General features: G+C 39.2%; 1 protein-coding gene across 3 annotated transcripts; it reads left to right on the top strand.

Moving 5' to 3' along the window:
- Positions 1 to 798: 798 nt before the first annotated feature.
- On the top strand, positions 799 to 18,694 carry LOC118901012 (lanosterol 14-alpha demethylase). Of its 3 annotated transcripts, none has more exons than XM_036863966.1 (10): positions 799 to 908; positions 3,427 to 3,525; positions 7,201 to 7,377; positions 8,599 to 8,725; positions 11,036 to 11,210; positions 12,126 to 12,245; positions 12,657 to 12,852; positions 14,212 to 14,307; positions 14,881 to 15,049; positions 17,280 to 18,688. In XM_036863966.1, exons 3-10 carry the CDS (start codon positions 7,225 to 7,227, stop codon positions 17,456 to 17,458), a joined length of 1,215 nt encoding a protein of 404 aa, XP_036719861.1. In that variant the 5' UTR covers positions 799 to 908; positions 3,427 to 3,525; positions 7,201 to 7,224; the 3' UTR covers positions 17,459 to 18,688. The 3 variants fall into 3 exon arrangements, with proteins under 3 accessions (XP_036719861.1, XP_036719859.1, XP_036719860.1); XM_036863964.1 differs by lacking the exon at positions 799 to 908 and adding an exon at positions 1,063 to 1,429 and having other exon boundaries at positions 17,280 to 18,694; XM_036863965.1 differs by lacking the exons at positions 799 to 908; positions 17,280 to 18,688 and adding exons at positions 1,088 to 1,429; positions 15,160 to 17,269.

Here is an 18,694-nt window from a genome sequence, read left to right as displayed (position 1 = left end):
GAGGAGAAGGTTGGCAGCGAGGTGGGCGGAGACTTATGAGTTTAGTTTTGCATTAACTATGAGATGAGCATCCGCTCTCTAGGCAGAGGTGTCAGAACAGGCAATTGGCTATTAACTGCTCCTTCCCCGAGGGCCTCGCAGTTCTCATTCCCTTCTGTATCCTCAATGCCTAGCACAGTACCCAGCTCTTAAGGTCGATTGAATAAAGAAATGAATCTGGTTAGGGGCTCGTGACAGTCAGCTAACAGGAGGGTTCAATTTGGCAGTCATTTCATATACACGCTTCTTTGAAACCACCGGAGTGGATGAGATCAGGTTGACTGTAGCAGGAGGACTGAACTCCCGCTTCAAAATCTTTCTGGTCCTAAACGGTCAGAACAAGGGGCGTTCTTGGGAAATGTTGCCTCCAGTAGGTCACGACGGCCTATAACATACAAATTTAGCTTGTAAAACCTGTTTCTGGAGAAGGCAGAACACCCAACAACCAAGACTTGTCACCTTTATGTCCGCACTTCAATACCTGTCAGACTGGTTTTACGTGGGGTGAGATGGGACTGACCTCGGCGTCCCAACCTTCTGTGGATAGACGGCGTCTTTCGCAATCTCTCTTTTCGCGAGTATTTGTAACTGTCTCTCCGAATGGCCAGGACGCGGCCCTCAAACAGGTTCAGACGCCGTGCGTTCGCGCGCCCAGGCAGGGGGCGGCGCTCCATCCACCCGCCCCGCTGACGCGGTATAAGCCGAGATCACCTCAGCCGCACGCGGTGCAATCACAAAGCGCGCGCCGCCGCCGGCGACGCCGCCGCTACCCTCGTTCAGAGATCCTTCCGCCCGTCCCATCGCGGCGCCGTGTCCTGGCGCCCCGCACCCAGGACACACGTGCTCCGGTGGCCCGCGATTCTTAGAGGGTGATCTCCTTTTAAGCCTACGTACTCTTCTGTCTCTGTACCACCCGTGCCTTAGGTGCCGCCTTCTTCTTCAGGTCCTCTCTCCTGGCTTAAGGAGACCTCGGCGTTGTGGAGGTCCTTTTTAAGGGGCGCGGCCAGATCCAGGCCCCGCCCCGTTCTGTGACGCACAGGGTGGTGCGCGAGGGAGCCGGGAGTAGGGGGGTGCGGCTGGATTTAGTAGGGGACCTGCGGGTCGGGGTCGTCGCCCGACGCCTGTGCCGGCTTTTCTCCCTCCGTCGATTCGGAGGAGCCGGGGCGACCTCGGCCTCCAGCGTCTCCGGTGAACTGACGCGGGGGTGGCGGCCGGGATGGTGATGCTGGGCTTACTGCAAGCGGGCAGGTCGGTGCTGGGGCAGGCTATGGAGCAAGTAACAGGCGGCAACCTCCTATCCATGCTACTCATTGCCTGCGCCTTCACGCTCAGCCTGGTCTACCTGCTCCGCCTCGCCGTCGGCCACCTGGCCACACTGCCGGCTGGGGCGGTACGTGCACCCCCAGGGGTTCTGGAGGGGGACGCTGCGACTAGGGCGACCGAAGGGCTAGCGGGGGGCTGGGACCGCGGTGGTGCTGGGCTGGGCAGTGGCGGCGAGCGCGCTGGGGGCTGGGGGTGGGGTGGGGGTGGGGGAGGGTGGCAGCGGCACTGATGCTGGTGGCGCTGGCGGTCGCGACTGCCTTGACCTTGCTGGGCTTGCTGCTGGGCACCCCGATGTCGGTCGCGTTTCTGGTGGTGGCCGCGTGTCTGGTCCTGGCTGGGGTCGTGCTTGCCTCGATTGTGGTCGTAGTGCTGGCAGTGTTGGCCAAGGCACTGGTGGCCCTAATGGCCACGGCCGAATCCGGTGGCTGTGGCGCTGAGCGTCCGGTTGGCCGTGCTGGCCGCCGCAGGGGGTGTTTCGGGCCTGGTGGGGGCCCTGGTGGTGATGGTTTTGGCAGCTTCGGCCCTGCTGGCCGTCATCCTGGTGGCTACCCTTGTGTGGTTCAGTGTCCTGTGGGCTGTGTCATTACCCCTAATGGCGATTTACATCAGTGTGAAAGGAGATACGTTCAGTTTGGTAGAGTGAGAGTAACTGGAGTGTTGTAGGGAACTTCCTATGATGCTAATAAAATACCAGATCCTTTAACTTAGTGGCTTTACTGACCACTAGCTTCGTGCTTCCCTAATATATTTGATGAAGGCATCCTTAGCCAGACAAACCAAGTAGCTTTTTTTTTTTAAAGGTACATTTATTCTACAGTCTTCTTCTTTATTTATATTTATTTTTGGCTGTGTTGGGTCTTTGTTTCTGTGCGAGGGCTTTCTCCAGTTGCGGCAAGCGGGGGCCACTCTTCATCGCGGTGCGCGGGCCTCTCATTATCGCGGCCTCTCTTCTTGCGGAGCACAGGCTCCAGACGCGCAGGCTCAGCAATTGTGGCTCATGGGCTTAGTTGCTCCGCGGCACGTGGGATCTTCCCAGACCAGGGCTCGAACCCGTGTCCCCTGCATTGGCAGGCAGATTTTTAACCACTGTGCCACCAGGGAAGCCCCCAAGTAGCTTTTAAAACGACCCTTTTACTGACAATGGAATATACAAACTATTGACCAAGTAGTTTTAAAAATTATTTTTGTTTGAACCATAACAGGCATGAGGCAGTGGTTTTTTTTCCTACATGTGGTATTTTTGAGGACGTGGTATTTTTGAGGACGTGGTATTTGTCTTTGGAAAGACAAAGGTAACTTTAGTGTTTTAAGATTGTTGCTACTATTGTCCAAAGAGTGAGTTTGTAGAGCTCCTTACTATTTGAGACCACGAAAGATATGAGGAGTATTATCCTTTTTTTCATTGCACGTTTGATTTCCAGGAGGCTTGATGTTGTAATCTGCAGGTCTCATTTTGGGGCATCTGAAGTACCTTTTATAGTGTGTGCTAAAATGTTCCTGCTAGAACTGATCTACTCTCTGTGTGGAATCAATGGATCTAGATCATTTGTTGAGAGAAGCATGAAATGTGTTCTGTTTACTGATCAGTGTAGCTTCTTAAACATTTCCCTTCTTTCCCTCACGTTACTTTGTCTTTTTCCCTACCTTCTTTAGTCAAGATTTTGGGACTAAAATTGTGAGTGGTAGTAGAAATAAGTGGTGAAGAAACCATAGTTTGACTTTTCTGGGTTTTTCTACTAATGATCAGGATAGTTGCCTAGAGCCACTAATAATAGTGGGCATATTCTAAGAAAGTGTTCAGCATTTATAATTGCAACGCCTTGGTGTTTGTCTAGTCGTTTATCTTATACTAGGTTTTGAGTTTCTGTTCTTTTTACTATGGCTATTCTCCTAAGGTATTTGCAGTTTGTTTGTTGTTAAGTTACTTTTGGTGCTTCATCTTTTGGTAACTTTTTAATATTAAGGACAAGTTCCTTTTTTTTTTTTTTAGTCATGAAACTAAACAATGTTTTGTAATAGGAAATGTAAACTGGAAGGTTTTTTTTGTTTTGTTTTCTCTTGTAGAAAAGTCCACCCTACATTTTCTCTCCAGTTCCATTCCTTGGACATGCTATAGCATTTGGGAAAAGTCCAGTTGAATTCCTAGAAAATGCATACGAGAAGGTAAGTCTTCCTAAATCATTAGAGGAAAAGAAATGAGTGCTTTTCCAATTTTCTTTTAAACGGCAGAACATTAAAAAAAAGTGTAATCTTATGCTTATTCCCAGTATAGGAAACTGATAAAATTGGAGCTGCTCTGGTTTAAGAGCTGGAGGGGCCTTGGAGACCCTTTTATGTTCTTCCATGTCCTGGGATGATCTCTGAGGAAATCTAGTTCTGGCAACTATGGTTTAAAAACCACTGGCCTCAATTTTGTATTCACTGATCATAGTTAAAATTGATACTGATTGACCCTACTTTTTCTTAACCATGCGTCTGTGGAATTTTCTAACCTGCTCTACATGTCTTCTGTGACTTCACTTCCACTTGGGTGACCCACACAGCACTGTGGCCCCTCAAACCTTTGCCCCTCTCCTCCCCGATGAGCTTTCTCGTACCAGTTCAGCCATTTGCTCCACAGTGCCGCTTTGGACTTGTTGTCACTCTTACCTGTTTTACCTCCACAGTATTAATTCTCAGCCTATTAATTCTCACCCTATTCTCAGACCACAACTACTTCTCCTGGTTAGCCTGTCCAACTCCTTCCATTATAACCATTCTTTGACCTCATTAGATGGTCCAGTCCACTGTTCCACTTACTTTCTCCTGCTCCAGCAGCCTTCTTTATGTTCCTTCTTTTTACACTTTGGGACCATGGTTTATCATTTCAGTTACCCTCTCGCCAGTACCTTAAATTTCCTTGCCCCTGGCTGTTCGTTGTGCTTTACCTGGTAAAAATCCAACCTTGGAGGGAGCCTAATAGTCATTTTTCCTTCCTTGTACCAGATTAGGTCCTTCTCATTTCGTGATTGCCTACCTTGAATGAACTTTGAACACTGCTCAGCAGTCCTATTATCTTTCTGTGGTTGGCTTACTTTCCCACTCAGCACAATGACTATTCAAACCTTCACTTTTTGAAACTTCTAAATCTTCCTACCTCTCTCTATTAAAGCAGATGACTTTGTCTCCTCTGTAAAGAGAGATTAAAAACCATCCAGTGGGAACTCCCTCATGTTCCCAATTTCAAACATACAAATCTACTTATAGCAATATATATATAAAATAGTATTCTCTTTTCTTCCTATTACATTAATAATTCTAAAACACTTAACTTTGTGTAGTACTTAGTGCTTTATATATATTATCTCACTGAAGCTCCACAAAAATACTTTCAGGTATATCCATTTTATAGATGACAAAACTGAGAAACCGGTTATTTAATTTGTTCTTGGGCTCACTGCTAGCTAGTGACCAAGCCAGGATTAATACATGGTCTGATACCCAAGTCTGTGCTTTTAATGATGATGTTGATACTACTAATAATAATAGAAACCACTTACATTATATTTACGATGGCCAATGCACTGTTTTCTTTTATGTATATATAATATATGATGACATGAGATATATATATATATATATATATATATATATATATATATATATCTGGTACATATAGCAAAAATATATATATATATACTTAATCTTGACAACAGTTCTGTGAAGTAGGCATTATTATTATGATTCCCATTTTATAGGTGAGGGAAACTGAAGCACAGCAATGTTAATTTGTCTGACTGTAGGACCAAGGTCACAGCTAATATGTGGAGGAGCTGGGATTTGAACCTAGGCAGTCTGGCTCCAGAATCTTGTGCTCTAGCCCACTATATGCTGTCACCTTGATTTTATTACACTATTTTGCCTTCTATGGGAGATTAAACTCTCCATCCCTCTTTTGTCACAGGAACCTTCTTCTATTATTTCTTCTCTCTATAGTTGACTTCTCTCTCAACTAGATCTTTCCCATTTTCTCTGGAAAGTTCTCAAAGGTCACCCACTTAAAAAGACCAAAGCTTCCCTTAGCCACTCAGTCTCCTCTCATGTCCCTCCCCCTGCAGCGAGTTGTCTGTACTTAGTCCCTATTTCCACACGTCCTACTTACTTACTTTTTAGTCCACTCTAGTCTGTCTTTTAGCCCCTTCACTAATGAGCTCCATGTCCTAATCCAATGAACTTGACTTCTCAGCTGTATTTGTCAGGGATGACCACTCCCTCCTTAAATGTGGCTTCTCTCATTTTTTCTTCTACTTCTATGACTACTTCTTCTCTAACTCATTTGTGGGCTCATGCCTGGCCATTTACTGTTGGGGTTCACTGAGGTTTGGTCCTTGGCCTTTATTCTTTCCTAGATGATCTTGTCTCTACCTGCAGCTTCAGTTAGTAGCCAGATATAGATAACACCCAAATTAATGTCTCTGGTTCAGGTCTCTTCTCTGATCTTCAGACCTGGATATCCAACTTCCACATGATTCTTTCTTAGTTGACCAAAGGCACCTGAAATCCAGCATTTTTAAAGTCTGACCCTTGATCTTTCTCTCTCCAATCCTGGTTGTCCTATTTGCTTCTCTCACCATTGTTCTCCCAGTTTTGCAATGTACCAGAGGCCTAGGAGTCATTCTTGATACTTCTCCATCCATCAATCCATTGCCAAGTCTGCAGATTCTCTCTTCAAAATAATTCTGTATCCATCTGCTTCTGATCTCCACTGCTCCTCCATTACCTTGTCCCAGGTATTCATCATCAGGTTCCTGTAATAGGCTCACTGGTCCTCTGGCTTTCCTTTAGCTCCTGTCCCTCTCTCCTCTCCATACAGGAGCCAGAGGGATCTTTCTTGTAAAATATGCACAGATTAGTCTCTTTCCCATGCAGTTTAAAATCTTCCATCACATTTCATTGCTTGCAAGGATAAAACTTCCTGAATATGGCTTACGAGGCTCTGTATGGTCTCGGCCCTACCAGACTCTGCCCTCATCTCATCCTTTCCCTCTCTTTCTCTCACCTTTAGGACCTTTGTGCATGCTCAGCCATCAGGCTAACTGCTACCATCCTTCAGGTCTCAGCTCAGGTGTCTTTTTCTCTTTTTAGTCTTCCTTTGATCATTCTCTCATCGCAGAGTTGCTTTCTGTTGTGTAGTACTTCTCACATTTGCAGTTTTACATTTGTTAATGTGATTATTTGATCAAGTTGTATCTTTTTCAATAGACTAAGTTTCATGAGTCACAGACAGTATTTTTGTTCATGATTGTATCCCCAGTGCCTACAGTCTGCAATAGTAATCAGAAAACTGCAAAGCGAAGCATTTAACACATAACTTGATTAACAAAAAATTAAAAATGAAATCATTCAGTGTTGGTGAGATAGTGGTAACACTGATAACTAAATAAACTTCTTAAACTTCTGGTGTCTTCATATAGCAAGTACTGTAGGAAAGGTCATATCCTTTGGCTACTCCTGTAAATTTATCTTTAACCAAAGGGAAAAAAATCTATATTCTCAGAGATATTATATAATTATCTATAGTAAGTAAAAAATGGACACATCAACAATAGTGAAAGAACAGTTAACATATGATGTCTGTGTAAAAGATAGAAAATATTTTCAACATAAATAGTGAAAAAAGCAGAGTAGAAAGTTTTATTTATATTTTATTTGCAACTGAATGAATATAATTTGGACAAAGACTGGGGGAAGAATTGTATTAAGGTTTATGAATGTTTTAATTTTCAGCAATGTATTATTTTGTTATTTGAGACTGTGGATTTTTTGGTAACATCACTATGGGTACTTTTCTCACTTTAGTATGGACCTGTATTTAGTTTTACCATGGTGGGCAAGACGTTTACCTACCTTCTGGGGAGTGACGCTGCTGCACTGCTTTTTAATAGTAAAAATGAAGACTTGAATGCAGAAGATGTCTACAGTCGTCTGACAACACCTGTGTTTGGGAAGGGAGTTGCCTATGATGTGCCTAATCCAGTAGGTGACACTGTTATCTTGAAGAAAGACAAATCTATACTATCACATTTATAGCTAGTAGTGTAAATTATATATCTAAAGTAGAGAAGCAATTTATTCTTTGACTCGAAAATCTGAAGAATCATGAGACAGTTAAAAGAAGGAAAACCATGGGTAGCTGACGAAGAATGGGTATTTTGTCTTATAGTTGCTGGCATGGACTTAGCAATTTTAAAGGGCTTCCTGTACAAAGAAATAGAATCAATGAGAACTTAGCGTATTAGGATTTGATTTGAGCGAGTAAGAAGAAAAATCCCATTATTTCATCAGGAGGGCCTCCTACCTTCCTACTCCCACCTGAAATTTTAGCATAAGAGCTCTTTTGAGCTAGAGATTGTTGGCTTTAGAAGTTTGTGTGATTTCTTTCCTCCCCCAGAGTCAAATATTAAAGTGCTGCAATTTGATGTAAAATGCAAATCAGATAATTAGCCCAATTACTTGGTGTGGGCTCTGGCTGTGAACGTACCATGCATTACCCAATACCCTAGTGTAGCAGGTAAGAATTGGCATTGAGTGTTGCTTCTGGGGATTGAGGAAGTGTGGGCGAATGAATAGCTCTCCTCAAGACCAAAAGCAAGAGCCTTGGGCAATCTCTCTGGTTGGATGTATCTATTAATTTTCCGCACAGCTAATCAGATTCTTAAAATAGAACTGCCCCAAAGGGCTAAAACCATTCTTTGTCTTAGTGTGAATTTATTCTGACTGTATTACATTCTAATTAAACTTTTGAAAGGTAGCATAAGTGAGGAATGGTATTTGGGAATAGATGGGAGAATATGTGAAGGAGGATAAAAATATTAGCAAAGCATAATGGACTTTTGGGAGATTGTGTTGGCATCTGGGTTGGGTTGGAAGACTAGAATATAACAGAATAGGACTAGTGAGCCGTGGAGTCAGGAGTGGGGAAAGCGTGTATGTATAGAAAGGAAGGCAGGAAGTGGGATTCCTAATTTATCATTTGTCTTGGGCCTGCGTAGCAAGTGTCTTCTACGTGTTACTTCAGATATATGCATAGATGCTTTAAATTTCCCATATCTGGTGTGTAGTTAAGAAAATTATTTTTATTTTCAATTCTTCAGAAGATTGTTTTCTTTGAGTGTTAAAGAGTTATAATAACCCAAATGAATCTTATGATAAAACAAAATTGTGTTTTAATTCTTATATACCCTTAATATTTTGAAGGTTTTCTTGGAACAGAAGAAAATGTTAAAAAGTGGTCTTAACATAGCCCACTTTAGACAGCATGTTTCTATAATTGAAAAAGAAACAAAGGAGTACTTTCAAAGTTGGGGAGAAAGTGGAGAAAAAAGTAAGTAAAATGTTTTGGTTTTGCATTTGTCCTAATATGTCTACTTTTCTGTGACTAGAAATCTTAAGAGTGTGTGTGTGTGTGTGTGTATGTGTGTGTGTGTGTGTAAAAAGCAAACTACAGGGGCTTCCCTGGTGGCGCAGTGGTTGAGAATCTGCCTGCCAATGCAGGGGCACGGGTTCGAGCCCTGGTCTGGGAGGATCCCACATGCCACGGAGCAGTTAGGCCCGTGAGCCACAATTACTGAGCCTGCGCGTCTGGAGCCTGTGCTCCACAACAAGAGAGGCCGCGATAATGAGAGGCCTGCGCACCGTGATGAAGAGTGGCCCCCACTTGCCACAACTAGAGAAAGCCCTCACACAGAAACGAAGACCCAACACAGCCATAAATAAATAAATAAAAATTAAACTTTAAAAAGAATATCACCAAACATTCCGAGAAGCAACTGGCCCTGAATCTGATCAGGGACCACTTCTAAAAAAAAAAAAAAAGCAAACTGCACCATATGTAAAACCATCTTAGATTTAATGAAATGAACATGTTATGATTACTGTGGAGTTAAAAGACCCGAGAGGAAGTGATTACAGTAAGTCCCCTACATACGAACCTTCAAGTTGCGAACTTTCAAAGATGCGATTGTGTGCCGTATGCCAGCTGTTGTACTGTACTACTATACTTTTCAAGGTACTGTACTGTAAGATTAAAAATGTTTTCTTTATTTTTTGTGTTTGTTTTTTATGTATAATTTGTGTTAAAAGTATTATAAACCTATTACAGTACAGTACTATATAGCGGATTGTGTTAGTTGGGTACCTAGGCTAATTTTGTTGGACTTACGAACAAATTGGACTAACGAATACACCCTCGGAACAGAAGTTGTTCGTATGTAGGGGACTTACTGTATTGCTGCTCATTTAGCAAAACCTTAAAATGGGTTAATTAATGTGTGTATTATTTGGCTTATTTATGTGAATAATATAAAAATGATTCATAATTGAATTTTGAAATAAACTGAATGTAAAACTTACATTCAAGGTCATTTTAAGATAATAAATAAAATAAAAAATTTTGAACTCCCAATGGGCAAGTAGAAGTCTAAATGACTTAATTATATGTGTATTACATTATTTTTCTCATATTGTATGGGAATGACTTATTCCAAGAAAAAAGTAAATTTAAATACATAAGCTTACTGTACCACCAAAAGTGTGATTTTAGCTGTTCCCAATAAAAATCTTTAAAAAATGTATGCTTCCTCACATTATATAGGGAGTATATTGAATGTAACTTAAAATTCTTTGGATTCTCTGAATCCAGTTTTTATATTGGACTGCAGTAAGTGTCACCTTCAGAGACAATTGTCATACTCACAGCAGGAAGCAACATCTGCCTACAGGGCAGTAAGACCTCTGTGTAGGTCACCACATTCTGGGTCTGGTCTTCAGCTTCTATAAAAGGTCCAGAACCTGGTTTTATTTAATATACCCAAAGTTCATGGGACATATTTCCTATTCTACAAGAAGCTGATGCATGAACTAGAACGCCAACTGAATAAATACAAGTGAGATATAATTATGGCACCAAGAACCCCAGAATATTTGCTGAACTTCTCTTTTTTGGCAATCTAATTGGAAAGCCAAATGATAACTGGAAGTTCGTTTGGTGAACATGGAATTAAAGAACAGGATATTGATTGGGTAATTGTTATGACTTTTAAAGTGTCATCCAGATGTGCTTGCCTGATGGATCTGTCTCTAATGTTTGGATATACAAGTTGGTGGTTACAGTTTTCTTTTATGTATGGTCAAGACTTCAGTTGTTTTCTGACTTTTGAGTTCCCACTTTTCAGTTTTTTTCCCACTTTTGACCTGGGGAATAATCCATTCTTCAGTCTTTGGACTGCTATTCCTTGGAAAGCACCTTATTATTGTCCCCATATGCACTAAATAACCTTTTTACTGCCTTTATTATACTGTGATCTGGAACTTAGATAACCACATTCATTTTTATCTTCATTTTTTCTTTTCAAGATGAAGGGCTCATGAGTATGAGTGAGGTTTTAGATACCTTTGTGGCATCTATTTTGGCTGTCCAAAGAGGTGGGGTGCCTCCCATCATTTGGTTTCTTGCCTCTCTTTGTTGTAGCCACATATTTATAGGCTTTTTTTGATGGTATGAATAGGATCTTGTTGGTTCCTGAGTTAAGTTTTTATTCTCATTTCCTTCACAGTACTTTTATATCTCTAAGAAAACAGAACATTTCAAAAGAATTTTTGGCAAAAATAATGGGAATGATCTTTTTCCCTCTAGATTTGTTTGAAGCTCTTTCTGAGCTCATAATTTTAACAGCTAGCCATTGTTTACATGGAAAGGAAATCAGAAGTCAACTCAATGAGAAGGTGGCACAACTGTATGCAGATTTGGATGGAGGTTTTAGCCACGCAGCCTGGCTCTTACCAGGCTGGCTCCCTTTGCCTAGTTTCAGGTATGGATAAAGAAACGATACTTGGTCATTTCACTTTAATTACTGTAGTGTTGGTTTGTTTTGTATTAACAAAGATAAAAATTAAATATAAAACCAACAAATTGGGGGAGATTATGAGCCTGCGTTCTTCTGTAAGCATTCGATATTTCTTTACACAGTGAGCTTATTTAAGGTAAGTTTCAGTTAATTAGAAAGGTAATTTGTTGTCTGTCTGTTCCAATATTTTAAAACCTACTTATCTCACATATTCCTTGTACTCAGGAGGGTTTCTCAACTCTACCTAAAAGTGATACAGCCCTTCTAAGCACTTGTTTGAAAGTATTTGACTAATTTGTAGTATATTGTGAAGTTTGATTTGAAGTATTAGTACCTTTCTTTAATTTTCTCTTTGTCTCCTTGACAGCTCTGTTATCTCCTTAAGAGTAGGGATCATCTATGATACAGAGAAACATTGCTCATAGGACCTGATGTGTAGCTTAGTGTCTTGCATATTAATAGTCTGTCTGTGCCTTTGTTGATTCATTTCTGTTCAGGTGAAAAATGGGGATTTATTCTAATGCTAAATCCTGTAGAAGAACCAGAGTGACTCTGTCTGCTTCAAGAATTCATTTGGTTAAAATTGGAATTTCATGTTAATGTAAAAGGGTATTCTGCTTTCTCTTAAACTGGAAAATGGTTATAAAGGAATAATCATTTGAGTCTTATTTTAGACCTTCAGTTAGAACACAGGTAGTATGTAAAGAATCAGGGATATGTATGTTAAAACACATTTCCTGCCCTTAAGGACCTTAGAAATCCCTAACAATATAAGATTCTCATGGCTTCTTTTTTTTCTCTTGGTTCTGAGTTTTCTCAGTTTGATGCCTGAAAGTATTACCTTATTTTTTTAAAGTCATTTTCATGTTTGAATTACAGACGCAGGGACAGAGCTCATCGAGAGATCAAGAATATTTTCTATAAGGCAATCCAGAAACGCAGAGAATCAGGAGAAAAAATTGATGACATTCTCCAAACTTTACTAGATTCTACTTACAAGTAAGAGCTCTTCAGGTCACATATTAAACTGAAGCAGGAAAGTTTTTACACATTAAAACATAGTTAAATAATATGTACATTTAAAAAGTAATAATGCTGGCAAAATTAGTAGCTATGACCTTTGAACTTTTTAAATGGATGAGACATAAATTACTGGGATCCTGTGCCTTACTGGAATCCCAGTACTGTGCATGGTGAAAAGTTTGCTAGTAAGCCTCAATGAAGTCTTTTGTAACCAGTATCATATTTTCTATTGGTCTGCCTCTTTTCCCTAAAGGAAAAAAAAAAAATTCTGACTTGTGATGGGCAAATGCAAGAGAAAAATTAATTCATTTTGACCCTTTATATAGAGGTTGAGACATGAAATGTGTCTGCCAAATGTTAAATTTGTGTATGTGGTCCATTCTTTAGGGATGGGCATCCTTTGACAGATGATGAAGTAGCAGGCATGCTTATTGGACTGCTCTTGGCAGGGCAGCATACATCCTCAACTACCAGCGCCTGGATGGGCTTCTTTTTGGCCAGAGACAAAACACTTCAAGAAAAATGTTACTTAGAACAGAAAAGAGTCTGTGGAGAGAATCTGCCTCCCTTAACTTATGACCAGGTTTGTTGGATTTTCAGTTTCATTGCTGCCTCTGACACTGAGTATGTGTGGCTAATTTTTAAAGGGGACAATTTGGGATTTTCTATATACTAGAGATTAAATTGATTAGATTCTTTATTTTTAGAAAATTCCCCATAGCCTTCCCTGAAATGTCCTAATGTTGGATCCAGTTTACTAGTATTCTTTTGAGGATTTTTGCATCTATATTCATAAAGCATAGTGGTCTGTAGTTTTATTGTTATGTCTTTGACGGGTTTTGGTATCAGAGTATTACTGGTCTCAGAGAATGAGTTTGGAAGCACTCCCTCCTCTTTTACTTTTTGGAAGACTTTGTGAAGGATTGGTGTTATTTCTTTCTTACATGTCTGGTAGAATTCACCAGTGAAGCCATCTACCTCTGTGCTTTCTTTGTGGAAAGTTTTTTGATTACCAGTTCAATGTCTTCACTTGTTACAGGTCTATTCATATGTTCTGTTTCTTTTTAAGTCAGTTTTGGCAGTTTGTGTCTTTTGAGGAATTTGTCTATTTCATCTAAGTTGCCTAATTTGTTGGCATACAATTGTTAAAGTATTCTCTTAGCATCCTTTTTATTTCTATTAGGTCAATAGTGATGTCTCTTCTTTCATTCCTGATTTTAGTAACTTTTAAAGTGTTCACATACTATAGTTCACATACTATAAAATCTACCCACTTAAAGTATATAATTCACTGGTTTTTAAAGTATATTCAGAATTGTGAAACCATCATCACAATTTCATTTTAGAGCATTTACATCACTTCCAAAAGAGAGCCGGTACCCATTAGCAGTCATGCTTCATTTCCCCTGCCCCTGGCAACCACTAATCTACTTTTTGTCTCTATGGATTTGCCTATTCTGGACATTTCATATGAATGGAATCATACAATATGTGGTCTTTTGTGACTGGCTTCTTTCACTTAGCGTGTTTTCAAGGTCAATCCATGTTGTAGCATGTATCAGTTCTTCAGTCTGTTTTATTGCCAAGTAATATTCCATCGTATGGCTGTACCACATTTATTTATCTCTTCATCAGTTGATCGACATTTGGGTTGTTTCCACCCTCTGGCTACTGTGAATAACACTGCTCTAAACATTTGTGTATAGGTTTCGAAAAAGCTGACATTGATGATTTTTGCTAATGTTTTCATTTTTTAGATGAGTGAATTTTTGAAGGTCCTTACCATGCCATTCTTCAGAGTGATCTGTTATCTTGCCTTCTTTTTCTTTACTGACCAGGGACAGTAATAAAACAAGATATTCCCAGTTACCCTGAACTTGTTTGTATCCTGTTGAAGTATGTTAAATATTTGGAAAACTCGGGAAATTTTTTCTCTTTTTAGCTCAAGGATCTAAATTTTCTTGATCGCTGCATAAAAGAAACATTAAGACTTCGACCTCCTATAATGACCATGATGAGAATGGCCAAAACTCCTCAGGTGAGTCTCCTGGCTAGATCTTTTCCTCTGTGCCCCCAACTGTTATTTATAAAAAAGAAATATCATAAGATCAAAGAGAATTTTTTAAATTAAAAAAGTAGAATAATCACTTCTACATAATTTTCAGTTTTACATATTTTAAATGTATAAATGTTTTTACATAGTTGCAGACAGTATACATGCTCATCTGTTTTCCCGACATTTTAATATAACAATTAGGGTTTTTTTAAATGGAAGTATATTTTTTTCTTGGTTTTTAAAATAACATATGTATTGTTGTAAAAAATTGTAACAGTGTGGAAGTGTGTAAATTGGATTGTGAAAGGTTCCTTGAAATCCCACCCCTACGCCCAAGGCATTATCACTTTTTAAAATTTGTGTATATACTTCCAGCCCAATGTGTGTTATTTGGAAATCATCTTGAGTTAAAATAATTTTTAACTGGCCTATCATGTAGCCAGTTTAAAAATATATGTATATTTCATGTATATTAATGCTTTATTACTCAATGGTCTGATTATTTGTTAGAATATTTTTAAATTATCTAGTGAAATGTGTTGCTTTCATTTGTAGACTGTGGCAGGGTATACCATTCCTCCAGGACATCAGGTGTGTGTTTCTCCCACTGTCAACCAAAGACTTAAAGACTCATGGGTAGAACGTCTGGACTTTAATCCTGATCGCTACTTACAGGACAATCCAGCATCAGGAGAGAAGTTTGCTTATGTGCCATTTGGAGCTGGTAAGATGATTACATTTGACACTTGAAATGTTTGTTCTGATAACATATTTGTGCCTGTCAGAATAATCCATGTGAATTTTATTTACAAATATCTTTCCCTTTCCTCATAGGGACATTCCTGCAAACATCTGTAGGAGTGTAATCTTTTCAGGTTGGAAAAAATATTTCATTTGTACTAAAGGAAGTAGTTCTGTGAATCCTTGTAATGTTGTATCACCTTCTAACCCATCTAGTTTTATCAGTTCCGATCTTTATAGTCCACCCTATTTTCCCTTATCATAGCATTTAAAGCTCTTTGTGAATTCTGTTTTAAAGAACCATTGGAGTTAGCACACCATTTGGGCAGTTATTTCAGGCTAAGTATGATGAGACAATCGGCATTTCAGAAAAGAGCAATGGCACGGAAGCTTTTCTGGATTGTTAGTGAACTTTCTGGTTCTCTGCCTATATATCCTGATGATAAGATGGTCTTTAAATTTGGACAGGTTGTGCATAGGTATGCAAACCTCTGCATTTCAATTAAGATCCTAAAATAACACAGGCAGACTCGTTCCTCCAATAATTTCTCCATTCATTGGTACTTTGTACAGATTAAACTATATTCTATGAATTATTTGTTTTTCCAAAGAGATCATTTAAGTGACATGACATTTTTGTCATTGGTCACACCTTTTCCATACAAAAATGAAAGTATAAAGTCCTTTGGGAACTTCAGATCTTAATAACTATTTAGTAAAGAAATTCAGTAACGGTATATGATATAAATATCAATAAAAGAGTCATAGATTGTTCAAGTAGTTGGAAGGGGCAATAGTTCTCCAGCCCAAATTCTGCCCCATTTCTAAACTGAAAATTATCTGGCTTTTATCTGGGGTTAGTGCAGACCCCATTGGTTAACGGCTCAGTCCCAAAAGACTGTCCCTCACCACTTTAGATGCCAATTGTAAGTCCAGGTTGTCACCTGTTTTTCTGACCAACTGGCTATAAATTCGAGGTTCTCTAGATCCCCTCCTTGGGGTTCCATAATTTGTTAGAATGGCTTACAGAACTTAGAAAAGTTTATTTACTAGATTACTGGTTTACTATAAAAGTATACAACTCAGGAATAGCGTGATTGAAGAGAAGCATAGAGCAAAGTAGCAGGAAGGGGTACACGGCTGCCAGGCCCTCTGTGGGTATGCCACCCTCCCAGCACCTCCACATGTTTACTATCCTCGAAGCTCTCTGAACACTGTCCCCTGTCCTGTCCCTTCCCTGTACTTCTGTAGGGATTTTGTGGAGGCTTCATTACATAGGGCACGATTGATTAAATCACTGGTCATTGGTGATTAATTCAACCTCCAGACCCTCTCTCTTCTGGAAGTTGGGGGGGTATTGCTGAAAGTTCCAACCCTCTAATCACGTGATTGGTTCCCCTGGCAGTCTAGTCACCTCATTAGCAAACTCAAGTGTGGTTGAAAGGGGCTTGTTATGAATAACAAAAGGCTCTTTTCCTCTTTGACCTTTATTGCTCTTTTCACTTAAGAAATTCCACAGGTTTGAGGAGCTCTGTGCCAAGATGGAAGACTAAATACGATTTCTTATTGCAAACCACATTATCACAGTTGCCATAACCTTAGTATTGAGGTCAGATTTGAAGTCAGTTTAAGTCCTCCAACTTGGTTCGTCTCATTAAGGATCGCTTTGGATATCCCAGTCCTTTGCATTTCTGTATTCATTTTATAATCAGCTTGTCAGTTTTTACACGTGTATGATATGACCTTTTAAATTTTGATGTGTTGCTATTTTCAGTTTATTAAATTTCTTTTTCTTCCATTATCATTTGTAATGGCATTTAAAGTTTTGATTGGAAGGTTCATATTAACTTTTGACTATGGCTCTCTTGGGACAGAAGTTAAGAATATTCTAGAATATTTCCAAACTAGATTATCATTGTATGTTTCAAACCTTACTTATTTTTAACCTAGATAGATGTTAGGTTTCAAAAAAACAATTGGAAAAATGATTGTGTAATTACCCATATGCTGTTTCCCCTAATAACAGACATTAAAAATCTCTTGGGATTTTTATTAGTTATTTACATTCTTGTGACAAGACTGTGTCATCTTTTTACTATAATATCTGTATATCTGCTGTTCACCTTAACTGTATAAACAAATTTTATCACTCCAGGCTCAAAGACGTGAGAAAGAATTTCAACCGACTGTTATCGAAATGTTTTCTTTTACAGGGCGTCATCGTTGTATTGGGGAGAATTTTGCTTACGTTCAAATCAAGACAATTTGGTCCACTATGCTTCGTTTATATGAATTTGATCTCACTGATGGATATTTTCCCACTGTAAATTATACAACAATGATTCACACCCCTGAAAACCCAGTTATCCGATACAAACGAAGATCAAAATGAAAAAGACAGCAAGGAACTAAAATGTGAAACATCAGTGTAAACTGCAAAAGCATTGAAGAGAATGAAGTTTATGAAACAACTCCCAGTGTACTTTTCTTTGAGTGTGTAATTTTAAAAGACAGCCAGCTTAACTTACGGTTTTTATATTTTAACTGAATGGTTCCATCAAATCCAATGGCATTTCAGAAATTTCCTAATAGTTTTATGATGGATAAAGGAAAACTATAAATTTCTATATAGTTGGTTTCCTTTCCTTTAAGGAAATCAGGCTCATTAGTTTGGGGGGGATCTTTGGTAATTGGCAGATTCTAAGTAACACAATTTCCAGGTATTAATTTTAAGAGCATACATAGCTCTTGGCAAGTAAGTTCAGAGTATTCAACTCTTGTAATAGATCTGCAAGTATAAAAGCTCAGTGAAATACTTGGAAGCCTTAGATTATTCATTTGTTGGGCAATGTATGTATGTGTGAGGATGAGGATGGGTGGGTAGGGAATAAACTCACCTTTAAAGCCTTGGATAAAAGAGAATCCTATTGTTTTGGTATGATGATATTTAGCAATGATGGAGCTATATTGTAGGAAAATATATTTGAAATAACTGGAAGTACTGTCTGTAGGAAATTGAGATCTATGACAATGACTAATTGTTTTTCCTAAAAAATAATTAATATGAAAGACTGCTTGTGTAACTTGATCTAATTACTAAATATTACATATTTGTTTGATAAATTTGTATCTGGTTCCACATAGTTGCATCTGTGTGGAAGTCCAAAATAAAGTCCTTGAGGGATAAATTTTGTTCTTTGGCTCAAGGTGGTTCCTGCTTCCTCTCCAGAATCTAATTAGGGATGTTTGTTACTAGTTCTGTTAGTTTAGGTTAACAAGCTTTTTATTTTTTTCTTTTTAAATAGAAAATCTGAGATCGGGGAATCTGGCTTTAAGATAAGGGTAATACGAAGCAGGGGTCTTGGGAGTGTATCACTGGTCAAATTCTGTGAAGCCTGTGTTCAAGAATCAACTCAAATTGTAACTGGAGACGTAACTATATGATACCTGTAATTTGACCACGTACTTTGTTATTACTAGATGGGGTAAACATACTTTCCCTTATGTATATTACAGTTCTGTTTAAAAGGCTGGAGGACTCATGTTAAACTCTACTTGTGAAGCTAAAATCTGTGTTGTTGAGTTTTTCACATTAAAATTATCTTTGAGAGTATAGTCTGCATTCACA

Source organism: Balaenoptera musculus, chromosome 9 (genome assembly GCF_009873245.2).
Source record: "Balaenoptera musculus isolate JJ_BM4_2016_0621 chromosome 9, mBalMus1.pri.v3, whole genome shotgun sequence".
Taxonomy (NCBI): domain Eukaryota; kingdom Metazoa; phylum Chordata; class Mammalia; order Artiodactyla; family Balaenopteridae; genus Balaenoptera; species Balaenoptera musculus.
The sequence above is the reverse complement of the archived record's forward strand: the minus strand, read 5'-3'. Positions and strand labels throughout refer to the sequence as shown.

Bases quoted from the DNA above. Each gene is read 5' to 3' on its own strand.
- LOC118901012 (XM_036863964.1), top strand. From the start codon at position 1,256: ATGGTGATGCTGGGCTTACTGCAAGCGGGCAGGTCGGTGCTGGGGCAG. The intron at 1,430-3,426 runs GTACGTGCACCC...TTTCTCTTGTAG, and splicing joins CCACACTGCCGGCTGGGGCG to AAAAGTCCACCCTACATTTT. The intron at 7,378-8,598 runs GTAGGTGACACT...AATATTTTGAAG, and splicing joins CCTATGATGTGCCTAATCCA to GTTTTCTTGGAACAGAAGAA.